Genomic DNA, 23,006 nt, shown 5'->3' with positions numbered 1-23,006 from the left:
GTCCCTCCCTTTATGGTAAGGCGGTGACAATGTGACAAGAAAAAGTGAAAATAAATCACAGTATAGTTTTTCTGTCCTTCATATTTGCACTGAAGAAAATATCACCTTTCCCTTCACATAAACCAGCATATGTGGTTGTGGCGTTTCTTCTGACCTAACATATGAAGTCTTATTTTAACAGTTTTCCAACTCTGAGGATATCGTAGCAGCAAACACCTAAAAACTATTGGCACCAAATACACTATAGGCAAAGCTTTCGCATGTGTTTAGAACAAAAACTTGAAAGACACAAACTAGTGCATTAATCCAAATAGTCTCTCAATACCAGTATGAACCAGTAAGTTTGTTAACAAGGTAAATGCTTCCATTCTGAAGAACTTCTGCATTCCGGGACTATGGTCAGAAGAAATTACTACAACTAAGTAAGTTGTAAGCTTGTTAAAAATCCCACTTGTTTGGAACCTTATCAACAACCCATCTCATTATCTATTTCCAAATGTACCTTCCAACGACACAGGCTCCCTGCCTTAAAAAGCTCAGCAATTGCATCAGAGCAAGCCACACGCAGAGTTCTGGCCCACAGCATTATGATCAGTCAACCTGCGAGTTACCCAAAAAAGAAATCAAAGTCCCTCACCCAAACTTTCTTTTTCTTGGTGGGTTTTGTTGGGTAGTTTGGGCCCAGGCACTCAGGGTGATAGCTGTTTCGGCACTTGTTACACTCCAGCAACTGCTGCAAGAATAAGGGGAAAAGCATTGGAACAGAGGAACGCTCTTGAAGGGATGCCACATCCTGGACCTTTTGGGTTTATGTTGGATCCCCCAGCCGGGGCAAGAGGAGGAAGAAGCTGCACTGAATTGACCCGGAAAGCATTCTCCCCAGCGCACAGCGGCACTTGTGCACGGACCCTGTGTGTCCCTACTCCCCGCTGCAGACTTGCTAGCCCACCTGCGGAGCAAGCGGAGCTCTGGGAGCGGTGCGGGGGGTGCCCGAGGTGTTCTGGGGGTTGGGGGGTACCTTGGTGGCCTGGTGCTGTCTCCCACACACGTGGCAGAACTTGCAGCGACGGCAGCACCAGTTTTCCAGCTGGTCCTCCAGGGGCCGCTCACTCTCCTCTAAGCAGAACTTGTGGAAAGGCTCACAACAGACCTGACAATACACGAACTGCAAGGGGGGAGAGGGAGGTTTTAGCAAGTCAGAAGCTGCTCTGAAGTCCCAAACAAGCCCCCTCACGCTCCAAACAACTTTGAAATCTGATTTACAACTGACAGAACAAGGATATCTACTGGCATGTTTTAGGAGGGAAACTGCATGTACTTCAGGTAACCCAAAGCCACGCTCGCCTACCCAGACCACGCATCTAGCAGCCAGGGGCAGTCTGGTACCTGTTCTCCACATGTTCTGACTACTGGCAAAGGCCTATCAGACTCTTCAGGACTTCCCTCCCTCACCGCAACACAAGCCAACCGCACCAGAAGAAGCACTTAGTGCAGAAGGAAGGGACATGCAGAGCACAGAGCAACATCTCTCCCCCAGTTCAGCTTTGGTGGCCCGTGGGACAGCTCTTCTAATTTCTATGGATCCCCTACAAGGCTGGTCACAGTAGAAAGAGAATCATCCTTAAGGCAAGAACACCGCAAGCTCACAGGGGACAGAAGGATCGTCTGTCCCCTCGAGCAACCTGCCTGAGAAGGGGATGGGTCTATGCCCCACTGCACCTTCACGGTCCTCAGGTGAACCGATGTCCACGTGCAGAGCTTAACCCCCCTTTCCCCAGGTATTGCTCACTCATAACCAAGCCTTTCCTAGAGCGCTAGCATCACCTTCCCAGGACAGCTGGCCGGGAGATGCTGAGAAGGCACCCGTCTAGACCTGGAAGAGCATTTAACACATCTTTAACCCAAATCCCGCTGCTTATACAGCACCAGAATCTTTCCAGGCACGTTTCAGTAACGGTTTGCAGCTCCCAGCAGACACAGACATACCTGGGAAAGCCACACTGCCTACAGCCCTTTAACGTTACTGGGCAGCCTTTCTTATTTCCAGGTAAAAGAAAGCAAAGCCCCTGCTTTAAGTCAGACGTGGGAATCCAAATTAAGAGGAGACACAGGTATTCTGAAATACGCTATTTGTTATGTCTAACACAGTTTACCTCCAAACTTAGCACCGCAGAAGTTTCCACGCTGACTGTAAATACCCTGCATTTCAGTATCTTGGGACAAATTTTAGCAAGGACAGGTATTATTTTAATTTCTTCTGGATTAAGGCCATGACATTTATTTATTTTTGTAACAACACAGTGCCGTAACTAAGTCATCAACAGCAGAACACAATGCTTTACCTCCACATGTCCACTGCTGGCACAGAGAAAACAGACCACCCTGGGAGTAATAGGTACCGAGGTGACGATGCCTAACCCACCCATCTCCCAAACATTCTCCACTTCACAGTCCTCCTGAAAGCACAAAAGGATATATCACCATGCGGAACAAGGCAATACAACATCAGTACAAAGTGCTCACATTGACCCTCTGCGCCTGCAACTCGCTGTTCTCAAACTGCAATCGTTGCAACTTCTACCTCACCCTGCTTCCTAGCGCCTAGGGAGTACCAGCGGTCAGCGCCGTTCCGGCCCAGGGCGCTCAACAGCATGCCAGCCTTCCTCCTACAGAAAGCAAGCCTAAGGAACGGGACAAAGTTCTCCCAGGATTGCAGAATATTACTAAAAGTGAAATGTCAGAAGAATTACACTTTATTACAACTCCGTACTTGTATAAAACACTTATGAGATCTCACTATGGTCTCCAGTATCAACACTTAGAGATGGACTGAAAAATTATTAGGAAAATATTAATTTTTATTATTTCAACACTGTTGTTCAAAAAAGTACATGATTTATCAGTTTAAAGCCCCAGATATACCCAAAACGTTGTGAATTACAAGTTACTAACATTTTCCCCAAATCTTGTTGGCTCAAGTTGTGGTAAGGTTTTATAGTTCCATCTTAATGGAATAATTCTTCATAAACCTCAAATTCTTGCTCATCCTCACACCTTGACAGTTAAGGTTTTAAAGCTTTAAGTGTCTCTTCGTCCAGTACTCTAATTATAAGACAAAAAAGGCATAACAAGCTTCTAAAAATCAACCGGGTGACTTGTCAGGAAGGCTCCTGTTTGCAGTTCTCTCTGCAGGGCACCAGCCACACCACCTGAGCGGTCACTGCCAGCACTCCGCAGTGACCGGAGGTGCGGCGTTCAGAGCCAGGTAACACTCAAATACTTAAAACGTTTTGTCCTCTACCTTGAAATCCACTCGGATTCTGTGGACTCCATCTGTAGGTGGCTTTTGCTTGGAACTGCTCCCGTTAGTCAGAGTGCTCAGCAAATTCAGCGTGCTGCTTTCTGGCTTGCTTATAGGAGGGGGCTTTTCCTAGTCAAGTAAAGGAGCCTGCATTAATCCCAGCACCGAACATCAGAACCTACCCAGCAATTACATTAAACGCTGTAGACAACTGACAGACAAAACCCCCAAACCATCACAGGATTCACGAGTTGCGAGAAAGTAACCATTCTGCAAACCACTTCTTAAGAGTGTTCCACACACAATTACATTTCTAACTCAATTTGCTGCGTTTTCCTCTAACATTGTGTTGTTCCCTCTCATCAGAGCATTGGTTTTATTTTGCTGCAGCAGGGCGACTCTGAGTGTAATTAGTCCCTACGCACTTCTCTCTCAGATTTAAATATGACTTTTTTTTTTTTTCCCATAGTGGAGTTATTTGAGACAACGGTAGCTCCAGTTTTTATGGGAAAGCTGGCCCCCAGCCCACGACCTACAAGTCCTGGAGAACAAGTTAAGACCTCAACCTAATCTCAGGCACGTGCAAGGTACTTTTGTATCCACATACTGCCACAAGGGAAAAACTAACATCTGTAAGGATAAAAAAAAAAAACAACCAACATCTGCTACAGGGTTAAGTCATACAGTTCTACTTTCTAGACAGAGAGAAGTTCCAGGTTCTTGACATTTACCGACTGTGTACAAAAAGCAGTATTCACCTTTTCTTTGGGTTTCTGTTTCACAGGGAAAGATGGACGGGGAGCAATTTTTTTCTGTTTGCTTTGTTCTGTGCCTAGGAAGGGGGGGAAAAAATATGAGTATTTCAAGTAACTAACAGCCACCTGCAGAGAAGAAAAGGAAAAAAAAAAAAAATCAGCTGGGTAACGTGCGATGAATTTCAGACTAGAATTTTTCCACCCTCTCCTGTGACTTAAACAGCCTCCTCGAGGCACAGCCAGGAGTTTGCTCTGCCAGGCATCTGAGGCGTTCTGGGTGCAAAGCCACAGCAGTCCCGGAGCTGTATTGCTGGCCACCGCTTGTGGCTTTCTGCACTACGCTTTTGTAGCACAAGATTACACCCCTTGTTTCACATTCAGACTGCAAACAGTCAACTGACTTAACAACATTGACACTGTACTTCCAGGCTGCCAAGCCTGCGTGACTAAAAAAATCATAGTGAAGATGGTCATCTTTCTCCTGCCCCAACACACACTGCAGTTCAGGAAAAAGAAAGCCCTAAGTTCTAAGCAAAATTCCCAAAATAATCTGCTGTAATTTCACCACATCATAAAGCATTTATCAGTTTTAAAATCCAACGGCTTTCAGCGGTACGAATATTGTTACTTAACATGACTCAGACACACTGAGGATAAACAGTCCTATTTACCTATTTCTGGCTGGGCAGTCTGCTTTTTCTTAGGCTCAGAAGTGGTAACTTTAGGTGCTTCTTTTTTCAAAGGCGCTGAGCTGGGTGGCTGAGGAGGAGGGAGCTGCGCTGGCTGGGACATCTGCTTGCCAGTCTTTCTGGTACCGGAGGCAGGGACCTGCTTGGGCTCTGAGGCTGGCACGGAGCAATTCCCATCCTCATGCTTTTCCTCAACGGGCTTACGGGCAGGCTCACCGCTCTTCTTCACGGCGTTGTCTTCCCTCGATAAGACAGGCTGAGGAGTTTGCTTCTGTCCAGAGTCCAACTGGTTCTTTCCAGAATGGCTTTCTTTCTTTTCATTTGTCTTTGATTTCTTCTCTTTCTTCTTTGCAGCTAGGAAGAAGCAGCATCAATAAAGCAACACAGACAAAACGCTGTGACTTGAAATGATTTGCTGCTTTTTTAAAACAAGGAAACAGACGCTTTGATGTCAGAATTTTGTCATTCTGTTGTACAAAAGAAAAAACAGCACTCCAAAAAGAATAAAGCCTTTTGTCAGTACCATTAATGCCCTTGGCTTACGTTGCAATCTGTGCTCTAATACCTTGGGCTTCTCTTCTGGCAGAGCAGTACGCCAGCCTCCCTGCAGCCACGCAAATGCGCAGCGTCACTGCGCAAAGGAATCACGAAATCACAGAGTTTCAGAGTTGGAAGGGACCTCTAGAGATCATCTAGTCCAACTCCCCTGCTAAAGCAGGATTGCGCAGAGCACATTACTCAGGACTGCATCCAGGCGGGTCTTGAAAATCTCCAGAGAAGGGGACCCCCCAACCTCCCTGGGCAGCTTGTGCCCGTGCTCTGTCACCCGAACCGTAAAGAAGTTTTTCCGTGTATTTGAACGGAACTTCCTATGTTCTAACTTGTGCCCGTTGACCCTCGTCCTGTCACTGGGAACCATTGAAAAGAGCCTGGCTCCATCCTGCTTCAACCCACCCTTTAGATACTTGTAAGCATTAATGAGGTCTCCCCTCAGCCTTCTCTTCTCCAGGCTAAAGATTCCCAGCTCTTTCAGCCTTTCCTCATATGGGAGATGCTCCAATCCCTTAATCATCTTAGTTGCCCTTCGCTGGACTCGCTCCAGCAGTTCCCTGTCCCTCTTGAACTGGGGAGCCCAAAACTGGACACAGTATTCCAGTTGCGGCCTCACCAGTGCAGAGTAGAGGGGGAGAATGACCTCCTTCAACCTACTAGCCACACTCTTCCCTATGCAGCCTGGGATTCCGTTGGCCTTTTTGGCAACAAGGGCACATTGCTTGCTCATGGATAATTTACTGTCTACAGGAGAAAGCAGGCTTCATGTGGGCAGTTAAGGGAGCTCGAGGCAGCCGCCTGAGTGCTGTCACGCTAACCCGCAGACTCAGGGGTGCAGTACCAGGAGCACGGGGATTTAGCAGAACACCTCTGACAGCTCACTGAAGCCTCAGGTCAGAGATAAGGAGGCTGATGAGACTCGTCAGTGCCCGCAGCTCTCAGGAGCAGGCAAACCTCCGAGGAACACGTCACCTGAAGGGCAGGGGAGGCTGACCAGCTAGCAGCAGCAGCTGCCCACAGAAGGACAGAAGAACTGCCTGTCCAGTGCGGGAGGAGGCAGGCGCTGCCAGGGAGTACAGAGGCTGCCTGCACTCCCACCTCCCCTGCAGCAGCAGAGCAGGCAGGCTCCCTGCGAGCAGCTGGCTGCAGCCTGGCCCTTGCTAACCTCAGCGCAGCCACAGCGATGGCGCAGAGAGCAAAACCGAAGAGATGAGAAGTTCTCTCTTGTGCTGTACTCGAGCCAAGCCTTTTAGCATACCTTTCGCCTGCTTCTGGAGATAGGCTTTCGAAGGCATCCATTGGAGATTCTGACATTTCCTCATTCTGCAAAGAAAGAGCATGTCGTGAAATCAGAAGAAAAATGCAGTCAATAAGAGGGCAGTCTGTAAATATTCAACATGAAAGGTTGAAAAAAACCGTTATCAATACACCTACTACCTTTTCCCAAGCAATTTTTTCCCCCCCTCCCTTCTTCAGAAATACATAAGACTTATTTTCCTCTGTATTTTCCTTTTGGTTTTGCACACTCAACACAATTTTGGGGTTAGTAAAACTGCTTACGTAACAACGCTGCTTCGCTGGTAAGTCCCCCATCAATTCCATTTCTTAGATTTGAGAAGTACCAGAATACTTCCAAGAGCTCTGAGAAACCACATCAAACTCTCTTAACTGTAGGTCTTACGTAACCCAAACAGAGGCCATTTCAGACAAATTCAGTTACTCTTGGAGTGGGACTGGATTAGGTGACCGAGCCTTTTTTAAGTGTTCAACTTTATTTCCTATTTTTCTTATGTTTTGCATGTGATGTCTTCTGTATGTCAGGTCTGTGGTTTGGAAACCGAGGCCAGGGCCTGGCAGGGCTGCTGAGAGGGAGACCGCTCACAGCCCGCAGCCTGCGGAGCGGTCTCACACAGCTGAGTGCCCCGCAGCAACCCTCACAGCTATGCTTCAGGGACAGCTTTCACACCACAGCAGCTTTCACTGGTGCCATTTCAGTGGCTGCCTTTTCAGACAGATCATCTAGTCCGGTAAAACCAATTAATTACAGCAATTTAAAAAAGCAAAATGTTCAGGCTAAGTGATAGGTATAAAAAGTGACAGGAAAAAATCAGGGAAGAGCGGTATTTCTTAATGACATCCAGAGACATCTTTGTTATAACGAGGCATACGTACACCAGATAATCACCACCTTGAAAACACAATCTCTTCATGAATGCAATTTGGGAGAGTAAGAGTTAAATATTAACATACATATTGCCTTCCCTGCAAAACCCCACAGTGACTAAGGAAAGCCACTAGTCTCCTACCAAAGGCTTGTCACTGCTATGCCAGTTTTGCCACGCTGGGGAGAATGAACCAGAAGCGAACTTCAGAGAAAGAGCTCGTAAGGAGCACACCTTGAATCAGGATCTAGACTCTTCAGTTAACCTGCTCACAGTCCCCTGCCATGACTCAGCCTCAGCCCAGGGCACATTCACTCACAGCCTGCGCTACATGGCAAATCTGCTGTTCCCTGTCCCGCAGTACGGGCGTGCTTATCCCACTCAGCGTAGGGATGAACACAACAATTGCTCAGCCACACACGTACTTGCAGCACTGCTTCTTTATATTGCGTCCACCAAACTTGGGCTTGTCCAGGCAGTTGGTACAGACACCGCAGTCCTCTGGAACCTGGCAGCCCGAACACTGCCCACAGCGCCTGGAGCGCCGGCCCTTCTTCACTGGAGGCTCTTGCTGGGCCTTGTTTCTGGTAACTGGTTTAATTGGCTTGATAGGTGGAGCCAGAGGCTCAGCCTCTTCGGAGCCAGCTATTGATGACTTATCTGTCAAAAAAAAATTTTTCTAACGTGAATTCACTGATGGCAAAGAACGTTTCAGGAGTGTCTAACTTGCTAAAGGAATGTATTCCATGAAGCGCAAGTTCATCTGCAGAGCCACACAAGGGCTGCGTGGGAGCACACGTGTGCACACGTACGCGTGCATACGTTTGTGTACACACATGCTGCAGCAGACCAAAAGCGTAGTGCAGAACACCCGGTTATAATGATTACCAATGGTTAAAAGGATTAACCCTGTGTGCGTGGCATTGTAACGGAGAGCCTGGAGCTGGTTAACATACTTTCCCTTGTTAATCACTTGAAGTCCTCATTCTGAGCAGGCAACAAAAGCCGACTTTGTACAAACCCACAGATGAAAACTGCAAATCTTCACTCACCGTCATTCCCCATGGAAGACAGTATTTTCTCCCGCTCTTCCCACGGTAAGGCACTCAGAGTGGGCATGTCATCAGGAAACACCGCTCGCTTGCGGCCCAGCGCAACAGCTGCTCTCCTGCAAACGTGTTTTATTCGCGGTCCTCGGACTGACGTTTCTGATGAATCGCTCTCTTGTCCCTAGATTTTAGAACACGGGAACAGACAGTATTCCTAAGGAAGGTACCAAAACGAGGCTGAGAAACACTTACTGTAAACTTCTAAGCAACCTAAAAAGAGTTAAGCTGTATCTTTGCTTGCACTTCGTAAGAATCGGGATAAAAAGAAAGGCTCTCAGCCTCTTAAACCTCGGTTATCCAAGAGAGGGTAAACTCAAAAGAACAAGAGATTTTTACTCATTTGGAATGACATGGGAAGTATCTACCTGCTACTGGAAAACAAACTCGCTCACGAAGCCGTGTTATCAAGGCACTGATATCACAAAAAACAGAGTCAAATGGAATTAGACTAACACTTGGTGCCAACTGACACAGCAGAAGCCTGAAGTACATGAAGCTGTTTGACAGCTTTGTAGCTGCTGGCCTTTCAGATGAGGGCCTTGTGTTTGCCCAGGCGCTAGAGGAAATGTAGCATTTCAGTGCAATTCTCCATGTTTCCATCATAGGAATCTGAAATACCTCCAACTAAAAGGACTCTCCCAAGCAGCTGACTGTGAGGGCCTGGGCTGCTTCTACCAGGCCAGACATACAGAAGCATGCCCTCCCGCACGTCAGAGACCAAAGCTTGAGAGCTTCCCATTTCAAGTACGCGCCACTCATTTTCACCACTAATGCCATTACAGAAAGTAGAAGTTTGAATAAAATGCATTTCACCTACCCTTCCGGTAGCTAGAGAGGGCTGCAGAAAAGGCTCGGTGTGGGAGAGGGAGAGGAAAGAGAGGAAAGCGGTAGGAAGCACTCCCCCCGTCAGATACAAAGTCCCAACGGATTCTACTCCCGCCCATAAGTAACAGATCATCCCCGCGTAAAATTAAAAACAGGGACCAATTTATCATCAGAAGCCAGCTTCGTGCTTAAGGCCTATGAAAAACACCAAGGCCAAGACAGACTACTGCAGTTTGCTGGAACTGTGCTCCCAAGAGTGAGTACCACTACTCTAGACGACCACTTCGCTTAGATTTATGCGGAGAATCCCACTAAGCAGCTAGGCCGCACTGATCTCTAACAACGCACACAGCTCCCCCCTGAGCTGACTACGCAGCAGCTCCCTCTCCCCTCAGCTTCTGTCCCGGGCTTCTCCTTTTTGGATGATCGTTTGCCATCTGTTGCACTAACAGCTGCGTAGCTCAGCACGTTAATTCTTCACGCTTAGGATACGAAAGCTACTTGTGACTTTCAGTGCAAGTTCAAAAAGATGTGTTCTAGCAAAAAAAAAAGCCTAACAAAACAAACAAACCAAAGCAAACCAGACTTGGAAAAAGGAGTACCTGTGCTTTTGGCTGATCTGCCTGTTTGAGGGACTTGCTCTTCTCAATCTTGTACAGCTGGGCTTTTGCCTTTTTCAGAAGGCTGGCCACCCTCTTGTCAGTCATGGGCAGTTTGTCTGCTTGAGCCAACATGGAGCTGATGGAGGAAGCGGAATGTTTAACAGTGCTGGACGAAGGAGCAGACAGACGCAAGGCTTTTTCCTTCTCCAAGGCTGGCGCAGCAGGGCTGAGGTCCAGATCTGATTTGTCTAACCCCCCTCTACCTTTCTTGGACATTTTGGTTTTGCTGGCTGCTGCATCTACCAAAGCAGCAGTGGCAACATCTGCTGTGGCATCTATTGCTGTAGATTTCTTCCGCCCGGCAGTTTTTTTGGCAGAGGACGATGCTGCAACGTCTTCGCTGGCAACTTTTTCTTTAGGCATTTTGCCTACAGGAAACAAAGCAGAGCTACTCTGAACTTCTGACCCTTTTCTCCTTTTCTCTTTCCTTGACTCCCGTTTGTTCTCCTTTTCTCGCTCTCTGTCTTTCTCTCTGCTCTTGTCCTTCTCCATGCTTTTGTCAGCGTCTTTATCTTTGGAGAGCTCCTCCGCTGCCCTGTCCTTGTTTCTGCCTCTCTCTGTCTGGGGACTCGATGTGAACCAGGGGAAGAGAGGAGTCGGGCTACCAGATGAGAAAGGCTCTGCTGGAGTGCTGGTCTGCTTCCTCGCTCTCTGGCTTCTTTCTGCCGATTCCCCAGACTGCGTCAGGGAATGGGAAGGAAAAGTAAAAGTTGAATTTAAGGCACTAGTGGCGAGGGAACTAACAGAAATGCTGGTTAATGAGGAGGAGACAGACGACTGTGGGGTGAGAGTTGTCAGGTCAGAGGTACTAAGTCTTCCACTTCTTGTCCTCATGGAGTGCGAAGGAGATCTGGGTTCTGATCGGATGGGGCTGAACACTCTCCTTTTCCGCTTGCGAGAAGAGACACCCGTTGCAGAGGTCCCTGTAGTGGTTCGGCCAACCGATGAGGGCAGAGTTACAGATTCAAAGATCCTGGAGTGGGCCTCACTGGGCGTGAATCTGGGTGCTCTCAGCAGAGGGCTTCTCTTGTGCATGTCAAATCTTGTTCCAGAGTGAAGAGAAAACAGGCGTGCTGGAGCTGTGGCACCTGGCGTTGAGAAGCCAGACGCAAAGCCAACGTCCTCTGGTGTCAGCGGAGGGGGTCGGAAGTTATCAAATATTGGTTTGCGAATAAGACCCTCTTTGGCATACTTTGCTGATGAGAAGTACTGTGGTTCTGACCTGGAATGCTTCAAGGAGGTCCACCTAAACGTTGGCTCACGCAGAATTGACTTCCGTTTCTCTTGCATTGGCGCAGCAGAAGTAGGGAGAAAGGGTGAGGCCAGCGGTATGGTAGGAGGCATAAGCCACGGGGTATGGTCCGAGATGCTGGAAGCAGGCTGCAGCGGTGGTGGGGGAGTGAGCAAAGGGGGAGGAGGGGAGGAAGAGGACTGCTGCTGTGGCACACTTGGCAAGGCTGACAGTTTTTTAGCAGTCCTCTGGCCAAAACTTCTTTCCGTTATCGAAAATCTTCTGTTTCTTCTATCGCTGTTATCGTTTTCAGGGGACTGAGAAACAGGCAGCGGTGTGTGAACTTCTGGAGTATTGCTTCGCTCTTCAGACAGCGCCTGCATCTCCTCAGAGGCCTGCGAGTCCGTCGAGGTATCCACGCTGGGGCTACTGGACCGTGAGGAGTCTGACGACATCTGAGACGAATGCTGAGAGGCAGCACTGGACTTTTCACTGGAGCCACAAGACGTAGCACTGAACCTGCTGTTTGGTGTGGATTCTAGTCTGGATATTTTAATAGGAGGATCGTAGTCTTCATCCTCAATGAACCGTTTGGGTGTTTTAATTATCCGTGAAGAGATAGCGCTCACAACCGGCATGATGAACTGTCGGATATTTTTGAGCTGGGTTCTCCCCTTCCTGCCCTGCAGTTTGGCCGCTTCTTTCTCAATCTTTTTTTGCGCCCCCTTTTTAGCCCTCTGCAAGAGTTGCTTTGCGATCGCAGCATCTGTCCTTTTGGTGGAAGGTATAATCCTGACAGGCTTAATCCTGCGCGGACTCTGTCTGACCGCAGTCTTCTCTTCTTTCATAAGAGGTGGTGTGCCATCCTTCTCTTTGCGCATCCTTTGGGGTTTCTCCAGCTGTGAGTTTATGACTAAGGTTGAGGAAGTCTTTAAACGTTCAGAGGAGGGCGGCCTACCTCTCCTGCGCACAATCTGAACACTCTTCCTCCCAATCTGAAGTTTTGCCCCAGGCTTGAATTTAGATTTCAGTGGGGAGAGCTTACTAGTTCTTAATTTCTTGATTTTAGTTGCTTGCTGAAATGTAGTGGATGGTGACCTTTTGATTTTTTTCAGACTCTCTTTTTCTTCTTTACTGCCCTTCTGAAGGTCCGATGCGTCCTTTACTTGTGACAATTTGAACTTCACGCCCGTAAGCGCTGGAGGCCTTCCTCGCCTTTTTTCCCCACTCTTCAACTCCTTCTTCTTTACTTTCTCCATTGATGTGCTTTCAGGCTTGCTCGAAGGGGAACACACTGACGAAGAGTCTGACAGTACGGCTGAACTTCGGTCAGAACTGCTCCGGGGCCGCCCGCGAGGCTTTCGTGGACTAGACTTAACTGAGAGGGGAGCAGAGAATGCAGAACACACGTTACATTTCTCCGAGTGTCAGAACAGCATTACCCAGGTCGCACAAGTGTTTGCTCATTATCAGTCCCACCACCCATACAAGTTGCTAAGACACTTAAGATAATCAACAAATGAGAATACAGTTTTATCAATACATGTAAAGAGTCCCCTCCCAACAAACCTCTTCTCCCATACAAAATATGAAGTAGATCATTTTTTGAAAAACATAAGCCTGCCTTTTCACAACAACTATATATGCAATGGCACAAACCCACTATCAACCTAATGTTGAGAGAGGGAAAAATAATTCTTAAGGGCACATCCTGTCTTTCAAACACAGTAAAAGATGATTCCTTTTTTTTTTTTCAGATCACAGTTAGTTGAAAGGTAAAAAAAAAAAAAAGTCTTTCTCCACTTCTCCAGTACCATCCGTCTGCACTGCTAAGGAATAGCTTGGTAAGGCAAGAACAGCGTACAGGGAGAGCTTGATCCAAGGTAATTTACTAAAAAACTGGTTTTAGCTTGGAAAGACAGTTAGCACTTGGCATTGCACTTGGAATTATCAAGCAGATGCGCAAGCCTAGACTGCTCACCTCTGCCAATGCATTTCAATGCCCACCAAACCCAGCCAGGCCCGTCCCGGGTCTCCGCACAGCTCTGACCACGGACTGCGCTCCTCACCGAAACGCCCTACTAGCAAGGCTCTCCACAGCAGAATTTGCTGGCCAGACCAAGGCGAGCAGATCAGTGTGGAGAATGAGCAGAGTGCTTTGGTGAGAGCATTTATTGACAAGAAGATAAATCAGACCTGAATGCATTCACTGGCAGTCCCAGCATGGTTTGATCCTACATCTTGAAAGCTGAAAATGCAACAACTTCGCTACAGCTTATCCTCCAGTGTTCCATATTTGTTTTGTTTTGAAAAAAGTGAAGGTTCCGGTTGCAGGCAACAATTAATCTATTGAAAGATACTGAAATATTCAAACCAGTTTTAGACCCTTGCTATTAAAATAACTGCCCCTCCAAAACACTAACATGAGGTTTCAAACAACAGTTTCATCAGTATAACTCTCTTACTCAAAGTTTTCCTGTTCCATAACAGATCAGGCATGAAGAGCCCAGAACTGACTGACCAGAATCCAAAGACTGGGGTGGCCTTTATGGTGGATGAGACTTGGTGGAACAAACAGGAGAGGCTTGGCAAACCGGTCACAAAGGAGGATACACAGTCAACACCCAATCCCGCAACTTGAACATACCTGTGGGGGACCTGGTGGGACTTCGTACTTTGACTTCTTCATCTGAACCAAAACCTAAAAATTGTTCATCCTGCAATGAGAAAGTGGGTAGAAATTTGAAGACGCAGATATTAACATTAAAACAAACTTCACTGTGATCAAAGAATGAAAGGATTCTAGAGCATTTTCCCTCTCCAAGTAACAACAGAGCATTTGCTCTTCTAGCAAACAATTGCTAAAAAGGAAAGACAACTTTTATATAAGTGTGTAAAGCAGCTACGGTTTACAGCTATGAAATGATCAAAAGGAGTTATGGGGAAACAGAGGGCAAGGATATGTGGAAACAAACCCTTAAGGCACAAAATCCACTGCTCGTATCAAACCGCAAAGGTCTAGTTTGATGAGCGCTTATTCCAACTACCCTAAAGACGTGCTCCAGCAAGAGAAGTGTTTCCATTTCATTTTGTTTTTCCAGTACAAATGTAGACTAACTTCCTCCAAACTTGTGTAAAAGCCTCTCCGGATGAGGAGAACCATCCAAGGTCTGTAACTCTGCCCGAGCATCCAGCAGCTCAAACACGACCTTGGGTCTCATGCTGGTCCCTGAGAGCTCCCCTGAGGGAGGGCTTCCACCTGCTCCCGCAAGACCCAACAGCGAGGCATACAGCCTCTGGAAGGAAAACGCACCATTTCAGGGCCATTTTGGAGCCTACAGAGATCAGCCTGCCTTCAGAGGTATCCCACCCCACCAGCTTCATCACATCACCCCTCCCAGCCCGGCTAAGGAACAAGTTAAAGCAGACTGAAGGAGGTACTGAGGGGAAGACAGAGCCTTCCCTACAACACAGGTGTTTGTTCAGACACCTCAGGAGCCACAGCCTGTCATAGCGCTGTCTAGAAATGCTGCAAACCAGTACAGTGGCGGAACAAGCTTTCTCTCAGAGGCACCGAAGGCTGTTTCCTCCCCTACGGCTCCCAGCAAAGTCACCACCAAGACTGCATTTCTTCCTAAGGGACCACAACCCTTACCAACACTGCAGGGAATGATGACACTAGTAGCTGTGTAGGTAATGGTATGGAACATCAAGGACAATTTTCTTAAAAATTGACTCTTGATTACAGTAAAGGTGGGGTTTGTTGTTGGTTTGGTTTTTTTGTTTTTTTTTTTTTTTTTGTTTTTTGTTTTTTTTTTAATTCACTTCAGACTTTGTCTTTAGGAGAGATGCAAACCTGACTCCCACTGTAAAGCTTGTCCTCCTGACAGAGGCGTGACGTTACAGGCACTCTGCTCACGTTAAGTCAGGTTTTTCAGGGACTATGCAAAATAGCAATCCTATTCCTCTGCCACCAAAATTGGTGACACGCTGATTTTGTGTTGTTCCAGCTTTCCTAGCCTGATTTCACCACAGGTATTTATGTTCTCCAGCCTTAAGTTTCCCCCGAGATGTCCCTTGGAATGGCCGTGCGATGTGGCTGCATGGGAGCAGTAACTGTGCTGTTCCTGTAACAGCTTGAGCCTGCAAAGAGCTTTGTGAAGAGCCAGCACTACAGGAGCAGTATCCTGAAAGCAGAAAGGTGCAACACTGTGGACAGGAGCAGGTAAAGTTGTGCAAAGGTGATGTAGCTCAGGCCTGACAAAAGACACTGTCAGCACTGCACCTGTTATCGGCCTTGTGCCTTCTATGAGAGATTTCCAATCCATCTGCTTACAGGCCAGGCCAGGCAGAGAGCCTCAGCTACTGAAACCAGTTTACATAAATTAAACCACACACACTGAGACTCGTACCTGTGGCTACAGCAAAGTCATGATGCAATAAAAAGCAGCAAGGCTTAAGACAAACTATTTCTCAAAATTTTCCGCTTGGTTTGTTTGATGAGCATTACATGATTCAAATAGCGTAAATACTCTGAGCAGAAGGCTGTGCAAGTTTTCCACACAACTAATGCTCTAGCGAGTCAGATAAAACATATATACGCTTGGGCTGCAGTTCCTAATCGCTTCAGCAACTGTCACTGCACAGCATGGGAGAGGGGGACAGTCCTGCCCTGCCACACATCCCTGCTGCCTGTCTGCTGTTTGCGGTCCCAGCAGCAGCGCCAAGAAAACCAGAAAAAGCAATGATAAAGCAACGTAAAAGAAATAAAATTATGCCAACACGCATTCTTTCTACCTGAGGAACCTTGCATCAACGCAGAACCCTCTGAGACCTTTTCCTGAAAGAGAAAGGCTACCACTTCTCAACTTTAATCTAAGAGCAATAAAACCAGAATGAGAAAGGCTGCTGCTTGCAGCACTGGGGATCCACTGCCAGCACGTCACGCCTGCTGCTCCCTGAGCACGTGGGCTGCTGCGGGATGTAAACACTGCAGGGCAGGCAAGGCCTTCGCTCAGCACCCCGGCACCCAGAGAGGCTGCCCACAGAGACAAATTTGGTCTGGAATGCTCTGAACATGGAGAACGCAAGCAGAAAAACAATAACCTACCTACCAACAGTTGGGTCTGGAAATGCAAAGGGAGCAGCTGCTCACCCCACGTAGTTTCTTCTTCCTCAGCCTACCAAAACCTGAGATGTGCGGCACCTCCACACACACCATCATGTGCGCACAGTGTACGCTGGGCACAGAGACAGACCAAACAACGCTGACCTCCGTGGGTATGAGCAAGTCTCCCCCAGGGGAACAGAACTTACTGCTGCAAGCAGAGGGTTCCTAAGGCATGTATACAGCCCCTTATAGGAAAATCCTACAGACTGCTTGGTGAAAAAAGACAGCACCGATTTCCTTCCATAAAACAATTTCTTTCCAAGCCTCCCAGCGCTAATTAAACAGCTCCCCAGCACCTCACTCGTTAGCTGCACGGGAATGGCTCTGGGCAGGGGCAGCTGCCGGCCGTACCTGCAGTGCCACAGCACGGCCACCCAAGCAGCACACCCGGCAAACGCCCAGCCCTTGCCACCGCAGCACCAACACACCCAGCTCTAAGGACTGCTCACCTTTCTGACAGACCACTTCAACACTAAATCACTAGACAAACCATTTTCCGGGAGAGGAACAGACGCAAAGACTTATTTACAAGACTGAGTTAGAGACCACCCTTGCCCAGAGGGGTGACCAAGCTCAGTGTTATCTACACTGAAAGCAGTTTGTGGCACTCGACTTACACATGGATGAAATGCTCACCATTGCATGGTGACTGCAAACCTCCGGTCACAGAGAAAGAGAAGCATCTAATATTAAATACAGTCTCACCCAGTTGTAAATGAAAATAACCCTACGTATACCGACCGAGTGGCCAAGAGGCTGACTGCGCAGTCAGACCTGCGTAACAGAGAACAAGCATGCATTTAAAGTTACAACTTGACACTTCAGTGTTCGAAGGTACCAGTGTCACATGACAGACACATATTTTCTGCCCAGAAGGAAGCACCAGGCCTGAAGACACAGGAGAACCGATCGTGTGGCTCTAACGCTCCAGTCAGCCCTCCGCTCTTTATGAAAAGAAAGAGGTATTCCACTTTTGCTTCCCCTGGAACTGGCATTATTTCTAAACTGAGCCCTGTTACCTTACTTTTCCAATGGGATACCTTATTTCTGGCTTTGGCCCGATATCCTGGGCATGATCATTTTCTCCTCATTTCCCATCAAGCAGTCACCAGACATGTCTATGGTAAAAGGGCTCTCTCCACAAAACAATCACTCGGTCTTCTTTTACAACTATGAGCAGCATGAACAATAGGTCATTCCTGTTTGCCAGGTGACATCCATGTGTGTGCTGGCAACCTCAAAACAGTTGTTCTCATGATCCATTAAGGCAGCCTTGTAGCTTGTCAGAGAAGACCAAGGAGGCCACTAAGCCCCAGCAGGCATTTGCCAGACTAAGCCATCCAGTCAGCCATCATAAGTCAAAATGCAGTTTTGAGGCAAATTAGGCAGGAACAGCCTCCCTCCAGTTTTTCAGAAGTGACTATAAAGCACAACAGATGGAGAGCGATTAAAAACCATAATGATTTTGACTGTGACCTCGTTTACCTGAGAAAGAACAATGCAAGGCAGAGAAGGTCACTCAGGATTATGAACCAAGGGCTGAGGGAAGGCTTGCCTCATGTGCAAGACACGAAGCCTAGCTGAGCAGGCAAGGGACGATCCCTCCCATGGGCAGCAGAGCTTCCACGTACATCTCCCACTCAAACCCTGACCTACTTCAGCTGGTTTAAACCTCAGAGTTGTGAGCCGATGATGACAGGCTTTTCCTGAAGTAACCCACCTACTACACGACACAAAAGTGGCAAGCAAGTCTCTATTACAGCATTCTTGAGCAAAATTACTTTTCAAAACATTTCTGACTAAAGATCTTAGAGGAAAATCCACCTTCAAAGGAGAAACTATCCTGAAGGTACTGGCTCCTGATGTCCCAAGCTCTGCCTGAGGAATAACAGCATAACCCGCACCACCATGGATCCATGAAGTCGCAGGGGACTGTCATCAAAGTTGTCAGAAGCACTAAGCCAGCAATGCAGCTGTTCCAATCAGCTCCTGAAAAGGTTTATTTAATTTCACAATAGAGTCATCTGAACAACGCTTTACTTCTCTTCCTGTCCACCGTTTTGGTTTTGGCTCCAATTATGCAGCACCTCATCTTCTTGGAAAGAGATAAGCTATTTTTAGAAGCTCATTCAGAAGCCCGCTTAGTAACTATGGCACAATATCGAGCAGACTCCTCTCCTTTCAGTGGAGTAAACATCCTCAAGGGTTGGCAGCAAGTAACCCCCAGATAAACGCTGGGTGCGCTCTGCACCCCTGTAAGGAGTGGAGTCATCTGGGAGCTGAGGGAGATGCTTCCCAAGCGACTGCTTGCCATGTGACATTGCTAACAGGCGGCAGAGCATGTGGGGTTACTGTTATGTACTGACTCGTCTGAGGGTCCACTTGTCCTTTCATCCTTTAATTAGACGAAAGCTCTGCACGGGAGTGACGCACAGACTCTGCTGGGGCTTTGCCTCAAAACAGCACCAACTGACACAGCTGACACAGTGTGTCCAGAGAACAGGAAACAGTGCTTGGCTGGGTCACCGCCACACAGCAGCCCCCAGACTATGACAATGGGAAGATACATCCCCGTGACTGCCATGCAGCTCTACCCTTGGCAATCAACCATGACAATACAGCCGTGATTAGGACTGCAGCTTCCAGAGTCCCTCAGACGACACTTTTAGAATGAGAAAGAGCAAGCTGCTCTTTATGGGGCTCCAGCACCCAGAGCGCCCGTTCTGACAGTCTGACCCAGCGCGCAGATCAGCCTTGCCAGCTTGCTTGGAGGAAAATGAGAATATCCAGCGGTAAAAGGTAACGAGGCAGCCAGTCTCTCGCTACCTGACCAAACCGTCAGCAGCAGAACAGACTGACTTATGGCAGCAGCCCACTACAAAAACACAGGCAGCCTCTGCTTTCCCCAAAGCCCTGTTTTCACCCTGGATGGGAAACTCTGATGTACAGTTTCCACTCTGAATGATGAGGGATGCTTTTTAGAGCCTCTGAAGCAGTCTCATTCTGGTGGCAACAAGCTTTCAACACTGCCCCTGAGGAAGAAGGTCAGCCAAGCTACTACCTAGAAAGAGTGAGCTTGCACCCGGTGAGAAAAAAGCGAGACCAAAGCCTACTGGACCACATCTAAGGGACCACTGGCAACATATGGCTTCTGGCAAGCAAAATCTCTCTCTCTTTCCCAGTTCTGTAACAGACGTTTGGAAAGCAATGCTTCAGCTGGACTTGGACAACTGAGCAAAGGAGAGAGTTCTAGAGCTTGTTGTTAAATAAAAGTAGATGTAACTAATGAAGCTGCCCAATGCACCAAAGCAGTGGGCTGCAAAACTTCAGGTACTTCAGCACACACACTGCTATGCTCTGAAGTTGCTGTATCGATGCATTAAAAAAATCTTTAGTAGTGGCAAACTCATCTTTCACTCCTAAAGAGACATACACCACCTGGCAAAGCATGAAAGTGTTATTGTATTCGAGCTGTGCTTTGCAGCTTGGTGCAGGGGAAGACAGCTCACCCCTCTCTGGGAATGTTGTGGTATCCCTTTACCTTAAGGCCCGAGAATTCACTTGCTGTCGGCGCACAGGACTGAGCTGAGGGGACTGACTGCAATGAACCGCAATACTCTTGGTAAAGAACAAAATCATCGAGACCCCAGAGGCTTCACCTAGCTGAAAGGATTTTATATTGCCAGAGAAGCATCACCTTTGAGTAGTTTGCAAGAACCCACGTTCTTTGCCAGGGTCATCCCCAGTGGCCACCAATGCTGGAGAGAGATGCAGCATCTCACCAGTGACTGCCTTTGCCTGCCCTTTACCAATACAGCAAACCCACCTGGACTTGGCAAGAGATGGGAGGGGATGAGGACGCCTGCCAACAAACGCCAGACAGTGTTTCCTCAGGGAGCCTACAGGACGGGTCAAGAAGAGGAGATGACCTCCGCTGGAGAGACAAACCTTTGCTGGCTTGTGACCTGGAGCAAGAAAACGAAGTCCCTCTGCTGGAAGGCTCCCTCTGACTGCAGCAGGTTACCTGTGTTTCTCTTCACTGAGACCAAACACAACTGAAACCTGAACAAAACACCTCCTTGTCGCAGTTTTACTTCACACAAGACAGTGCCTCTTCCCACTTAATTCTTGCTGCTTAAAAAAGATACAGGCAGCAGGCTTTGGTGCCACAGCTGGAAAACTTGCAGCAAGTGTGTCCCCTTGCAGACGTCCCAGGAGAAAAGTGTCGGCGCCCACCGTCACCCACTTTCTTGTGGGAGCCATTGGCACCGTTCCACGGGCACTCCACCGGGCAGGAGGAGGCAGCCTCTGCAGGGATGCACGCTGAAGCCAGCGAAAAAAGGTGGAGAAGCGAACTACTGACTCAAAAGAGTTACCCAGTCTCTTCCCTCATTTCCTCCAAAAGTGGCACAGTAAAATCTGTAGTTCAGCGTTTTGATGACAATACATAAGCACGTGGTGAAACACACTGCTGCAAGAGTCTCTCCTGTGAGTTTTCCAGCTGAAGGAAGGGCAACATCGAAAAGCCCCCGCAGCAAACCGGTCAGAGTGTGTTGCTGCTGTTTCTGAAACTGCCTTAGCCACTCGTTGCAGCCATCAGCGAGACCAGTGACACCACTTTCCAGCGAGAACAGCTTCTTATGGGGAGCCCCAAATCCCCTTCTGCCAAAAAGCTTCACAAAACCGCTGCTCTGAGGGTTTCGAGTATGGTGTAATGCTGACTGAATCGCAGACATGGGAATCTCACCAGGATGGTTAAAACATACACTTTTATTTTCACACTCCTGACAAAGGAGTGCCCGAGTCTTCTGAAAGGAGAAAAAGCATGAAGGAGCCCTCCGTCTCTTGGGCCATGATCTGTATTGCCTTCGCCACACATCTCTTGTTTTACATCAATACCCATGAGCAGTTATCGCCCCATGTGTGTGCAGTAATCATGCTACCAGTAACAAGCAGGGCTCTACACCTCCACGTCATAGATTAAACACCCAGGCAGTTTGACAGTCACCGTTCCACGTGACACTAAGAGAGGAAATTTTGAGGCAGACAGAAATTTAATGCCCGTGGAGGAGAGAAATCATTTGTACTTCCAGCATGACCGTGGCGGCAGGATGGAAGCCCCTCCTTCCTCCCAGCACATGGACCCTGTACCATTTCAAAACAAGGCAGCCATCAATGAGCGTCTGAGATGCTAACATTTACCTCGTAAAAAATTATGATCCATGTACAATTGCAGCAGCGCTACTGGAGACCCCATCATCACCACAACGTTCCACTTCAAACCTCAAGTTTCTGCAACTTTCAAGCTGATGCAGATTTATGGAGTAAACTGCCAACGTGCATCCAACACGCTCTCAACTTTTATGACCCAAAGCTTCAATTAAACTTCAGGGATGGGGAGGAAGCTCCGAACTGACAGGCACAGCAGATATTAACAGCTACGCACAAGCTTCTTTTATCCCAAACATCGACATAACGACCCAAGAAAACACAACTAGATTTCCCTTATTGCTAAAGCGCCATTCACATCCAGCAGAAAGGGTAACACGCGGTACAAATGCCACCGTTTTCGATCAGTTACAGCTTTACTGTGCAAAAAGTCCCCCCCCAGCTCTTGCGGTGACAGAATCAAGTATCACAATGTTGCTCCCTTAAAGCGAGCTGGTTTCAAGATAACTCAGCGAAGTCAAGGATTGGCACAAAGTCACCAGAAACCTGGGAGTATGCAGCGACACCCCACAACACAGGTACCTTTTAGATGAGAAATAAAGTATGCTACAGACCACAAAGCAGCCAAGGAGCAAAGGGAAAGACCAAGCATAACACTTGCTCTGGACTTCTACCTTTGTGTTACATCAAATTTTGATGGTAATGCACAATTTCAACAGGTACTTACACAAGTGAGCAGCAGAACGCAGCATGCCACCAAGAGGTCAAAAAAATAAGAAAGCAGAGCAGAAGTTGTCTATAAAGAGATAACACAGCTTCTTCCCCTGATTGCCACAGGCTCCTCAACTCAAAGCCTCAACTTGGTGTCGATTCCTGACAAGGAATGCCAACTCTGCTGAAGATGGTGACTGGCTTGGTTCAGGCTTGCACCCTCCACCCCACGGAACCAAATGGTCACCAGGCAGTCATTCAAAGGACAGGGTGAGCCTCAGTGAGCAGGGGTCTTCTGGAAGCCCCCTTCTCGAAGAACATCTCCACCCAAAGCAGGGTACTACAGGGGCACCAGAACATCACCGTTTCAGCACTGACACATGGCCGCCCTCTCCTCTAAAGAGACCATGGGCGGCACCTGCACGTGGATTTCCTAGATGTGCTCAAGCTCTTTTCACATCGCCCACTCCCACCCTGCAGAGAGCTCACACCACAGCAGCGAAGAGCTTGTCCTAGTGCTTCTGGGGACTGGCAGCAGCGCTGTGATCTTCACTGCGACTATAACGTGCACAGAATAAGGCAACGGTCAGGAGAACCAGCTCCTTCAACGCAAAAGTGCTTTGTCCCTCCAGCATCACCCAAGGAGAGAAACCAACCCAGTGAGCCAACC

General features: G+C 48.0%; 1 protein-coding gene across 1 annotated transcript in view; it reads right to left on the bottom strand.

Annotated features, from left to right (window-relative positions):
* Positions 1-23,006, bottom strand: part of KMT2A (lysine methyltransferase 2A) — a gene marked incomplete at its 5' end in the record, with an annotated part of 45,238 nt that overhangs the window by 19,878 nt on the left and 2,354 nt on the right. Inside the window, 11 exons of the mRNA XM_082493913.1 lie at positions 638-733; positions 1,019-1,165; positions 2,343-2,456; positions 3,302-3,430; positions 4,060-4,133; positions 4,728-5,099; positions 6,556-6,620; positions 7,885-8,119; positions 8,512-8,689; positions 9,996-12,664; positions 13,934-14,003. Coding sequence (XP_082350039.1) covers positions 638-733; positions 1,019-1,165; positions 2,343-2,456; positions 3,302-3,430; positions 4,060-4,133; positions 4,728-5,099; positions 6,556-6,620; positions 7,885-8,119; positions 8,512-8,689; positions 9,996-12,664; positions 13,934-14,003 — 4,149 coding nt within the window. The remainder of the gene's footprint in view (positions 1-637; positions 734-1,018; positions 1,166-2,342; positions 2,457-3,301; positions 3,431-4,059; positions 4,134-4,727; positions 5,100-6,555; positions 6,621-7,884; positions 8,120-8,511; positions 8,690-9,995; positions 12,665-13,933; positions 14,004-23,006) is intronic.

This window comes from Vanellus vanellus (genome assembly GCF_965231255.1).
Source record: "Vanellus vanellus genome assembly, chromosome: 21".
Classification (NCBI taxonomy): Eukaryota; Metazoa; Chordata; class Aves; order Charadriiformes; family Charadriidae; genus Vanellus; species Vanellus vanellus.
Note: the sequence above shows the minus strand (reverse complement) of the source record. Positions and strands in the feature narration are given on the sequence as shown.